General features: G+C 42.6%; 1 protein-coding gene across 7 annotated transcripts in view; it reads right to left on the bottom strand.

Moving 5' to 3' along the window:
• CARMIL1 (capping protein regulator and myosin 1 linker 1) overlaps positions 1-12,415 on the bottom strand; it is a 308,332-nt gene that overhangs the window by 75,124 nt on the left and 220,793 nt on the right. For all 7 annotated transcript variants that reach the window (XM_053223218.1, XM_053223219.1, XM_053223222.1 and 4 more), the window contains 2 exons: positions 8,480-8,608; positions 7,664-7,795 (listed from right to left, as the gene is read on the bottom strand). In XM_053223218.1, the coding sequence (XP_053079193.1) occupies positions 7,664-7,795; positions 8,480-8,608 (261 nt within the window). The remainder of the gene's footprint in view (positions 1-7,663; positions 7,796-8,479; positions 8,609-12,415) is intronic.

Raw genomic sequence — 12,415 nt, 5'->3', positions numbered from 1 at the left:
CTGCAATAAACATACAGGTGGATACATCTTTTCAAATTTGTGTTTCTGTTTTCTTTGGGTAAATACTCAGTATTGGAATTATTGGATCATATGGTAATCCCATTTTTCATTTTTGAGGAGCCTTCATACTGTTTTCCACAGTGGCTGTACCAGTTTGCATTCTCCACATCCTCACCAATACATACTTCTGGTCTTCTTGATTTTAGCCACTGTGTCAGGATATCTCCTTGTAGGTTTGATTTGCATTTCCCTGATGATTAGTGATGTTGAACATCTTTTCATGTGTCTGTTGGCCATCTGTCTTCTTTGAAAAAATGTCTATTCAGGTCCTTTGCCTATTTTAATTGGATTATTTGGGGGGGGGGTTGGTATTGGTATTGACTTGTAGACAAGTTCCTTACATATTTTGAATACTCACCCCTTATCAGCTATATCACTTAAAAATATCTTTTCTTATTCAATAAACTGCCTATTTGTTTTTTGGTGGTTTCCTTTGCTGTGCAAAAGCTTTTTATTTTGGTGTAAACCCCAGAATTTAATTTTGGTTTTGTTTTTCTTGCCTGAGGAAACCTATTTAGAAAAATGTTTCTTTGGCTGATCAAAGAAATTACTGCCTATGCTTCCTTGTAAGAGTTTTATGGTTTCAGGTCTCACATTTAGGTCTTTAATCACATTTTCAGTTGATTTTTTATGGTGTAATCAAATGGTCCAGTTTCATTCTTCTGCATGAAGCTCTCCAGTTTTCTCAGCACTATTTGTGGAAGAGACTGCTACCCTATTGTATATTCTTGCCTCCACTGTTGTACATTAATTGACCATACAAGCTTGGGTTCACTTCTGAGCTCTCTATCCAGTTCCACTGATCTGTGTGTCTATTTTTGCGTCGGTACCATACTGTTTTGATCACTACAAATTTGTAATATATCTTGAAATCTGGAATTGTAATGCCCCTGGCTTTGTTCTTCTTTCTGAAGGCTGCTTTGGCTATCTGGGGTCTTTTGAGGTTCCATACAAATTTTAGTATTATTTGGTCTAGCTCTGTGAAAACTATAGTTGGCATTTTTGTGGGGACTGCATTAAATTTGTAAGTTGCTTTGGGTAGTATGGACATGTTAACAATATTGATTCTTCCAATCCATGAGCATGGGTTATCTTTCCATTTGTCCATGTCATCCAATATTCTCTATTATTACTTTTTAAAATTACTTGATCAATTACTGGTAGTCATATTCAGAGTTTTCCACCGCAATGAATTTGTTGATTTCTTTTCGTAATTGTGTCCACTCGTTCTTACATACACGAAGCCCTAGGACTAGACGCATACACATTTGAAATTATGTGTTTCTGGTAAACTGGATCATCCAATGACCTATTTTATTTCCAGTGAGGCCTCTTCTATTGTATCACTAGGTTTGGATGGGAGCATTCCCCTGGTGTGCAGAATGGTTAGGTTCATTGTCACCTGGCTAAGCCAGTGGCTGTGAGAACCCCAAATAATCTCAAACACTTCCTAATGACCTTCTAGGCAGGCAGTGAAACCCCTGGTTTAGTGTCTCGGCTTCAGTTGTTATATGAGAAATCGTAACATGGATATTTTACTTCCTGTCTGAAGCAGCACTGACCAATGGACCTTCCTGAGATGATCAGTGCCGTCCAATAAGGGAGCCACTAGTCACGCATGGCTATGGAGCATTTCAAACATGGTGAGTGCAACTGAGAAACCGAATTCTATGTTTTTAAAAGTTAATGTTAAATTAAGTTTAAATGACCACATGTGGGTAACAGATAATACACCGGAGAATGTAGGTCTAACACTGATGTCCTAAACATTTTCCCGAATAAAACTAGGATGTTAGATTGCTCTTCCTCATTCCCTATTGACTTAAATACTGGGTTCCAATATTTTATTTATATGTACTCCTAATTTCACAGCACAGACTAGGTATTATACGATAAACTATACACTGTTGTTTATAGTCAATGTTTGTCTTTACCCACATTTGGTATTTTCCCTTATTATTCTTCCTTGCATGTCAGACCCTCTCTCTTTGGAAACTTCTCCTTTGCCCCAAAGTATATTCTTTAGATGTTTATTTAGTGTAGTCTAGTTACAGTAAGCTATTTCAGTTTTTGTTTCGATGCAAATGCTTTCATTTCATCCTTGTTCTTAAAAATTAGGTGTGTTGGATATAGAATTCTTGGTTTACACTATGTGTTCTGTATGTTGTCTCGGGAGCATGAAGATATTCTTTAATCATCTTTGGCTTCCACTGACTACTGATTTGAGAGCTGTCTTATCAGTCCTAATATTGGTCTTTTTAAAGCGAAGATGGCTTTGCCCTCCCTGTGGCTCCTTGCAATATCTTTTCTTTGCTCTCAATGTTTTCCACTTTTTGTTATGTGATTGTAGACGCGGATTTGCTCTTATCTGACATGGGTTATCGCTGGACTCCCTGAACTGAAAGACTCTGGTCTTTCAACAACCCCTGAAATTCTCAGCTACCACCTCTTCAGTTGTTCCTTTTACTGTTCTCTCTTCTCTTCTGGAGATATAAATTAGATATAAACTTCCTCACTCCTTACAGTCTCCATTTTGTTAGACCATGTTACGCTACCTTCAGACAATTTGCAGTAAGTGACCCTGTATTTGAAATGTGATAATCAGATTTCACTTTGCCGCAATGACAGTTATGAGGGTCTCTTATTTCTTAACTGTAAAAACAACTAACACTACTCTGAAATCCTGCACAGTATTTGTAAAATAAATTGGGTGAATAGCCTTACCATGGCGGCTACACTCCCATATTCTTGCAGTGGGCCAAAGACTTGCTGTAATTCACTACCAGCCAATACAATGTCCACACTAAAGGGCCCTGAAATCTTTCTTTTGCTTTAGAAAATAAGTGTAGGGAAATAAGAAAACTCAGAGAACTCTTGTAGCCAAACGGAGTTAATACCTGCGAAAATGCCATCGACACCCCTCAGGCCTCATTTCCTTCATAAATCTGAAATTTACCAGTGATGTATTTCACAGGTTACACTGGGAGTGAGTAAGAATTTCCAAAGCCAAAACAAGCACTCTGAAATTTAAGACCAGAAGGGAAAAATGAAGGTTTCTTTTATGTTAAAACGTTCAAATCCCGTTTATTCATCCACTATTACTGCTCTTACTCTGGGAATCAATGTTAGGATCAAAAAAAGGGAAAACAGGAGGAGAGTTGTCCTTTTAAAATACCTAAAACAGCCTAGTCCAGAGAAAATAGCACCTCGTTTCAAAGGGATTTCTCCAAACTTAATGGCTTTCTTCTCTTCCAGGAAGTCTGCTAAGAAGGCGGCTCACCTGGACATTTCTTTTGCTTTTCTGAAAGGATATTTTTTGAAAGATGGCTCGGGAGCTAGTGGAACTTATTCTTACCCAATGTTCAAAATGTCTACCGTTGGCCCTGGTGTAGGACAATGCTTAGACACAGGGACACCGCTGACCTGCTTAGAGCACGGAGCTAGGAGCAAGCCTGGGGCACAACCCCAGCCCTACTTGTCCCATTATTTGAAAATTCACTGCAATAAAAACTTAATTCTACAAAACCATCCCATCCATGTTAGCTTTTGCCAGTGTAACACATGAATTTGAAAGAGTTTGGGAGACAGAGAAAGGACTTCTTTTAAAAACAAAGTTGATATTAGTAGTGAAATAAAGAAGGACCACTGTAGTTTAGTAAAAGAGTTAATATGGATTCTAATAAGACACATTTTTCCGACGTAATTTTAAGAAAATCAAGACGCTGAAAGGCTGTATAAATAGACAAATGGGGATTTTTATAAATAGTGAAACGATGTCCATTTGTCAGTAAACTAGAAGGAAACAGAGAGGAAGTAAACTGCCTGCAGTCTATTGAAAGTAGTCTACTGCACACAGTTAAAAGGAAACTCATGAGCAACTTTTAAGTAAGAGGTCGCAATTGAAGATTTGCTCTCATTCATGCCAGACGTTCCCAAAGGGAAAGGAACTTGCAAGGGGACTGAAGAGTGAAGGAAACAAGCAAGTGGGGAATATAAAACACGGGCCACTGAGGAGCTGGGACCTCGGGGACCCGAGAGCAGAGAAAGGCATTCTCTGGACACACAAATAAGAAAGCCGTGATGGAGGCCCCCAGTGGGACTGGCCAGCATCAGAAGATGCGGGAAACGTCTATTTACAAAAAAAATAGTTCGGGTCCTAAATATACTGCCATTTTTTCAGGCTTTTAAAAATTCAAAAGCTTTCTACTTCAGACCTCTGCCTTCTACTCCCTCCCAAGAACGAGAGGTGAGTCCATGGCAACCGCTCAGTGCACAGAGAAGGAAATGGGACAGAGGGAAGGCAGACGGCTTGTGGTTTCCACCAGTTGAGACAAACACAGTCAGCAGCTGTTCAACAAGGAAGGTCCTGTTGCCGTGTCTGACGTAGATTTAGATGCCAGCCAATTTTTGGCACATAAGGAGTTCTCGCACATACATTAAAGGGAAAAATTAGACAGTAGATACAAATATGCAATGTATAAAAGAAATACAAATGGCTAATAACATTATTTGACTTATACCGCCTACTAAAAAGAATCCAAGGGACAGGGGCGCCTGGGCGGCTCAGTCGGCTAAGCGTCGACTCTTGATCTCGGTTCAGGTCACGATCTCACGGTTTGTGAGTTCGAGCCCCACATCGGGCTCTCTGCTGATGGCACAGAGCCTGCTTGGGATTCTCTCACTCCCTCTCTCTCTCTGCCCCTCCCCTGACCTTTCTCCCTCAAAATAAATAAACATTTTAAAAAAATCCAAAGGACAAAATGAACTTTTTCTAACCCTTTATATTGACGAATATTAAAAGATTACTACACAAATACTGAAAGAGGGTGCAGCAAACGCAAGCAGTTGCACATCAAGGTATAAAAGACCACTGGACCTAGGAGTGGGTCAGCTATCGGCATTGACCCTAACTGGACTAATCAGAAATTAGACAATAAATAGGCTGGCTGCGAGAAAACAGAAAATACATACCGGTCTCTGGCCCCAGTTCCTGGCACAGAGCTCCGAAAACCCTTGTAATTTCCTGGATACTAGGAGTGTCTTTTGTTCTAATGGGGTGACGCTGGGTGGGCTTCTGAATGGTTCCAGATGAGGGCTGGTCATTGGAAAAGACCGAACCACGATTAGGAGGTAGGAGTTTTCAGCCCTGCTACACCTTCTCTTGAGAAGGGAGCATAAAAAATGCAAAAAGTACAGGGTGCCTGGATGGCTCAGTCGGTTAAGCATCTGACTCTTGGTCTTGGCTCTGGTCATGATCTCACAACTTCTGAGCTCGAGCCTTGCGTCTGTGCTGACAGCGCGGAGCCTGCTTGGGATTCTCTCTTTCCCTCTCTCTCTGCTCTCCCTGGCTCACATACTCTCTCTCTCAAAATAAATTTTAAAAACTTTAAATAAAATTTCCATAAAGTACACGTTCAGAGAACTTCCAGACTGGTGAGCACGTGGAGGCACGGGGCGGGGGGGGGGGGGGGGGCTCTGTGACAAGATGTGGCAGGTTTGTGCCTCCCCACGGACCCTGCCCTGGGCCTGCCTTTCATCTGAGTATTCATCTGTACCGTTCATCACATCCTTGAATAGACTGGTAGACGTGTTTCCTTGACTTCTGTGAGTCGCTCTAGCAAATTAATCCCACCTGAGGGGGGTGATGGGGGAACCTCCGATTTAATTATAGCCAATCGGTCAGAAACACAGGTGACAACCTAGACTTCCTGTTGGCATCTGAATTAGGGGTGAGGAACAGTCTTGTGAGACTGAACTCCTAACCTGTGGGGTCTGAACCTTCTCTGGGTAGACAGAGTCAGAACTGAGTTAAGTTGTAGGGCACTCAGTTGGTGTCACAGAGAATTGCTTGGTGGGGGGAAATTCCCACACATCTGGCGACCAGAAGTGTCAGGAGTGAAGCTTTCGGTGTGAAAGTGAAGGACAGACAGGGGGACAGAGGTTTCTGAATGCACTGGTACATCCATGTCATGAGATACTGTGTCGCCATGAAAATGATGGTGATCATTCACTTTCCTTGAATTGTATTCATGACCTTGTACCGAATATAAAAAGTGTTCTGGCGTAATCATGTAGATGTAAAATTGTGCGTATAGACACGGAGTGTTTGGAAAATTCACTAAAACATGAAGAAGGACGCCACTCTGGGATCTCAAGTGGTTTTTACTTTCATTTCTTTTACACTTATTAGTACTGTTTCAACGTTTCACAGACTGAGTTTCCTTTCGTAAGTAAGAAATAAATAAACAACAAAGATAGCATCCTTACATATCTTATCCTTCGTGGAGGACAAAACATTAGCTAACAAATGATCTGGCAGGGCTCTACCAACCAGCCAGTGGTCCTTTTTCCGCCCCTTTGTCTCTACTCAGAATGGATTCAAAATAACCACGTTAAAAAAATTAAATAAAGACAATACACAAACAAGAGCCTCTCTACGTCATTCGCACAGGGAGACAACAGAGGCTTAAACTCCTAAATAATCCACATTTTCTTCCTCATTAAGTTAATTTACAAGCATAGTAATTAGCCTGTTGTGCAATTATTACTGAGTCCCACATCAAATCCCTATGAACCATAGCAATTTTGTTCTCAGAAGAAACCAAATAATTATAGAAATGCAGACACGGTTTTTTAAGGCATCCTTGAGCAGGCAGATTAGACATGATGAAAACTGTTTGAAGGTAACATTTCTCTGTGTAGCTGTTTTTTGAAGCTACCTTAAGAAAAATCTAGTCTTGGGGCACCTGGGTGACTCAGTCGGTTAGGAGTCCGACTTCGGCTCAGGCCATGATCTCACAGTTTGTGAGTTTGAGCCCCGCGTCGGGCTCTGTGCTGACGGCTCGGAGCCTGGAGCCTGCTTCGGATTCTGTGTCTCCCTCTCTCTCTGCCCCTCCCCTGCTCGTGCTCTCGCTCTCTCTCTCTCTCTCTCTTTCTCTCTCTCTCAAAAATTAAAAAAAAAAAACAAACACTAAAAAAAAACTGTAAAAAGAGAAAAGAAAAATCTAGTGTTTGGTTACTCTACTCCCTTACGTTTCTCCCTTACATCAGAGGCTTTTTTCAGCTGGGGAGCCTGGGGACAAGTCTCTGCCACTTTGGGTGCCTTGTGACTTCATCTAAATCCCTATCTTTGTCTTCTAACCAGCTTCTTATAAGGGCTGTTACCTCCTCGCCTAGCGGGAGTCTCCAAAGCAGCAGCACGTAGGCACTGTAAACAGAGCTCCCATCCTCCTTCCTGTTCTCTAAGTCAAATGTAGTCACACAAGTTAATTTTTTCCCTAAAGCAGTCTTCTCTCTCTGCCTCGTACGTAGAAATCCATCGTTCCCTTATCAGTGGTGATGGTAAAGTACATTTAGAGGTTTACCACCAAAAATAAAATGGCATTCTCTAGGTTTCACTTGATCTCATGATGTAAGAAGTTATTCCAAAACTTAGAAACGAAGCTAGAAAAGCACGGCAATCAGTCTCTACCACATGCACGTGTGGGCAGGTGCACGCGCACACACGCGGACACACAGATCTAGAAAATGTCAGTAGCTATGGCGTGAAATACATAGCGAGGCCACAACGATTTCATTTTCCGAAATCACAGAAACCACAAACCTTTAGTTGTTCATCTACGACTCTCGTGACTTCTCCAGCCATTGATTCCAGGGTCTCTTGAATTGGACCGGATAACGAGCCACTGGCCCCCGCCCAAGAGGCACCACCAACATGGTATAAGTTTGGTAACAACTGTAATAAAAGCACAAATCACCTCTCTGTAATTAAATAAGCACCAAAGTCATTGCAGAGTTAGTAAAAAAGGATGAAGAAATATTATTAGAGATTATGTATTCGTGATCAAAGGCTCTTTAATACAGATTTAGAAACAGGGGTCCAGCTTTGAGACCATAACAGTACGTTAGCTCTGTGCCCCTTGATGTCCTCATCTGGGGTATGAATGCCCAAGGACTTCCTACTCCTAACACTCCGTGATCGTGTGACTCCAAGAGCAGAGCCAGGACAGGGCCCCAGGTTTTCTGACCCCATTAGTCAAGTCACACTTGGGGAACCAAATTCTACTTTGAAAGAAGCTTTCTTTATGGTGCCAGAGGGGAGTTTCACGCGATCAGCTTGGAAGCAGAATGACTGAAGAAGGAGTTGTTCCTCATTTAAACGACAACCCTACCTCCCATTTATTCAGGGCTTGATTGCACTTTTTATCCTACTCAACTTTTTATTCTGTGTGTCGATGGCCGGTGATTCGGGTGAATCACAGAGAGGAAGCAAAGCTGAACTCCGTTCACTCTGCCCCTTGTTAATAACCTCGAAATCGGGTAGAAAGATTAACAAAAGGTGGAACTGGTTTCTAAAATCGAAATTAAAACACACCTTTTTATTACACAAGTTTCTCACGTAGCCTGACGTGCTACTCACCGTTTTAGAATTCTTGGCATCACGCATGAGCCTTTCTGCTGATTTTAAATCTTCCTGGACGGCGTCTCCCGCACAGTTTCGTAACGAGTTGAGATGGTCCTGTACTTTCACACATATTCTGTCAATCATCTGCTCCATGCGGTCAAAATGGCAGCCGGCACCCAAGTCAGCACAGCCGGTGTTACGACGGAAGGAAACACAGAACGAATGAGCGGAACATTCGAGGAGGCAGCCTCCAGCCACTTACTCATTTATCTGTTCACATAAGGAGCCTTTGGCAACATTAACGCCGGTACAACATCTCAGGGACTGGAGTCCCTTTTCCTGCCTTAGGAAATGCAATATGTAGAACAAAAGTGCATCCTTCTGGATGATTCAGAATGTCATGGGTACTCGGTGACATTTAGCTAGGCAGTAACTCTCCTTCATTAACTTTTATTGAGTACCCTCTGTGTCAGACATAGTGCTAGGTACTTAGGAAACAGAGAAACAGAGTGTGCAATTTGGAGATGGTTGAAATGACTGCAAAACGGTGCCCAGGGCCAGCTGGTCTCCATGTCACAGAATCACAACATCGCTGGAAATGAACATTTTTAAAGCTAATTCAATTCTATCAGGTACTTTTCCATATAAATTAAAAGTCACCCCTCCCCCGAAAAAGCCAAGTTGCGGGTTTATTATATTAACATAGGCGACGATGAAGTTAATAATGTTTAGTTTCTATTCCATTGAAGCCTCTCTCCCAGGTTAACTGCATCTGAGCTATTTTCAGTTACTCCATGGACTTCAACGTGAAACCCAAAGGGAGGTGATAGATCACTAGTGTGGACAAAAAATACTACAGAAGGGTAAGGTTATGCCCGTTCGTATTTGTATTTATAGAGGAAGCATGAAGAGAGCTAAGAATTCTAAAGAAAGAGATAAACAGCGTGGTCTGCAAAGTTCCTTCAGCATTTTGATCAGAACTGCAGGCTATTTCATGTCCTTACAAAAGAATTAATTCTCCCAGAGACCTAACATATCCAGAGTCTCATCCCATCTGGTAACTCATTTGGCAGAGGTGACAATCTAGGATTATTTTTATTTAAATTCCTGCTTGCTCTATTTTCAATGATCTCCTGTAACAACTATAGGAAGCCAACGTCGGCTCTCCTTCCCCCATAAATTCTGCCATAATAAAAACGTCACTGCGCTGCTCAGAAGACTTAAGGTCTGATTACATCTCACCCGCCTTCCTCTTCTAGAAAGTCAGGTTCGTGACATCTACCCCAACTTCCTTTCTGGTGTATTATGAAGACAACCAGTAAAATAACACCACTCAAAGCAGCTACTCCCTTGACAAAGGGTCACTAATGTCAACATTAATGTACATTAAGAAGAGCTCCCATTACTATACAACGTACAGAGGTCACAGAAGGGAGGTATCTGGAACTCCCCACAGGAAAAAGCGGTTCTATGAATAATGCTTCTAACGAAAATCTAAGCTGCAGGCAGCGATATCTTCACTTTCTGCATTTTCACGATGCCCTGCAGAGAACTAACTATATACTTTTCAAAATCTTCTTAACTGATGTAAATTCTAACTCTTCCAACTGTTGTATTGATCTGTGCTTCCCGAGGCAAAGAAGGTCATCTATAATTCATACCTTCCCGAGAAGGAATACTTGATTTCACAAGACAAACCACATACTAAAAACAGAAGTGATATATGTCTGAGGCCACCCAAGACTAGTTCAAGAGGCATGTGGATGAGGCACTACAAAGGTGGTCGTCCTTACTGATCAGGAGACCAGAGAAACTTCTGGAAGGTATGCCATCAGGCAGTCGCCAAGGAGACAAGCTTCCAGTGAACCCAACACACCACGGTCTTTAAGTGGAACTTTAAAAATTACGTCCAAAGGAAACATGAAAACTTAGTTCCATTCAAATAAGACACAAAACCTCACAAGTCTCAAAGAGTCCTCTGAACACATCCGCGCTAAGGTTTAGAACAAACAGCCCAACAGATCGCGTCCAGATGCTTTACAACCAAAGAGCTCAAGGCCCAGAAAAGTTAACCTACAGAAGATGACACAGAATGATTACACGGAGAGCAAATTTAGAATCAAGGATTTTGACTACCAGTTCAAATTCAAGTGCCTAAGGTACACAAATGTGAAAAAGAATAGAGACTAGAAGCTGAAAAACGATCATCCCTTGGGTTGACCCATCAAAGGCCTCATAGTGGATGGCGATACCGAGGCTCTCATCTTAACCACCCCAGTGCTCCTCTCTTCTCAAGCAGCCGGGGAAAGCTGTGGACCACCGCCATTTGAGAAGCTCACTTCCTTCTCAGGAAATGGATTCCGTCATTCGTGGACACGGTCTCCTTTATTTTGAGTCCCAATCCACCTTCCTGTGTCCTTCCTACACGCTCCGTGCCTTGCCCTGGAGAACACCCTGAACGACCATCACACACTCTCTTCCACGGGACTGTCGTGCATATGTTTCAACACAGCTATCTTTTCTTCCCTAATCTGGTTGTCTTCAGGCTTCACATTCCTGGTTCCTCGTGCCATTCTACTACGGTGACAGTTTTACAGTCCCCAACCCTCTGCCCATGCCCGGCCCCTTGTCTGAATTTTCGCTTCCATTTACACACTCATGAAATACACACACTCAGCAGAATAAACTATGACACAGGAGGAGGGGCCTCCTTCCTTACTATAGAAAGTATTCTTTAATGTAGCACAAGTCACCTTGGCTTGTCTGGCAGCTGAATCATACCATGAACTCATATTTCTGGTAACTATTCAGGCTTTTTCAGATATATTGGGCTGTAGAACCCAAGTTCAGGACTTAGAACTATTAGTAATAAATGCTATCTTTGACTGCTTTCCACTTGTTACAAGTGTTCTCAGTTCCAGCAAATACTGTATTTGCAGAAAATTCTATCCCCCTCCGTGTTAATTTCTTTATTCAATTTAAGAGAAATACACTGAACACCTAAAACAGAAAGAGATTCAGTCCTGAATGAGATGCGTCTTTTGCCAGCAAGCAGCTAAAAAGTCTGGAAGTGGATGGGGCGCCTGGGTGGCGCAGTCGGTTAAGTGTCCGGCTTCAGCCAGGTCACGATCTCGCGGTCCGTGAGTTCGAGCCCCGCGTCAGGCTCTGGGCTGATGGCTCGGAGCCTGGAGCCTGTTTCCGATTCTGTGTCTCCCTCTCTCTCTGCCCCTCCCCCATTCATGCTCTGTCTCTCTCTGTCCCAAAAATAAATAAAAACGTTGAAAAAAAAATTAAAAAAAAAAAAAGTCTGGAAGTGGAAAAATATTCACAAGTAACAGGAACACAAGACATAAAGGGCTACGTACAAGGGCATCCACATTCTGTTCACACCCAGAAGTTTCACTTCCTACAGTAGTGCCTGCCACGTGACAGACCGTAAATACGTATTCAGTGAACGGAGGAAGGATACAAAGTTGTGCAAGATTTGAGCCAAGGGAGGGATCGCATCTAGTTGAGGTTGAAGGTGGCTTTTCAACTGGGTCCTGAAAGATGTGCGCAGATTGAGAAAGCAGAAAGGAATTTTAAGCAAAAGACAAAACAAGCAACGGCACATCCAGATACCTGTTTCCCGCTTAGGAACAGAGGCACTTTACTGGGGGAGATGAGACTAGAAAGTTGATAGGCAAGATAGTGCGAGACTCAGGCACAGGCTAAGGAGACCGAACACAGCGTACAAGGCAGGGGGCATCTGTCCCCTCCTCCTCCCACAACTGTGAACGTGTAAAAATCCTCACCCGTAACACTCTTCGGGACTCAGCTTCCCTGCCTGAGGCACAGGACACGGGCTGTAGACCGCAGAGGGTGGACGCACCAGTTCTCACAGTTCTTGCAAAAGAAGAGGCAGGCGTGAGCCGATAAAATACCCAAGAGCTGCCAATGGAATTGGAAAGG

Source organism: Acinonyx jubatus, chromosome B2 (assembly GCF_027475565.1).
Source record: "Acinonyx jubatus isolate Ajub_Pintada_27869175 chromosome B2, VMU_Ajub_asm_v1.0, whole genome shotgun sequence".
Classification (NCBI taxonomy): domain Eukaryota; kingdom Metazoa; phylum Chordata; class Mammalia; order Carnivora; family Felidae; genus Acinonyx; species Acinonyx jubatus.
The sequence above is the reverse complement of the archived record's forward strand: the minus strand, read 5'-3'. Positions and strand labels throughout refer to the sequence as shown.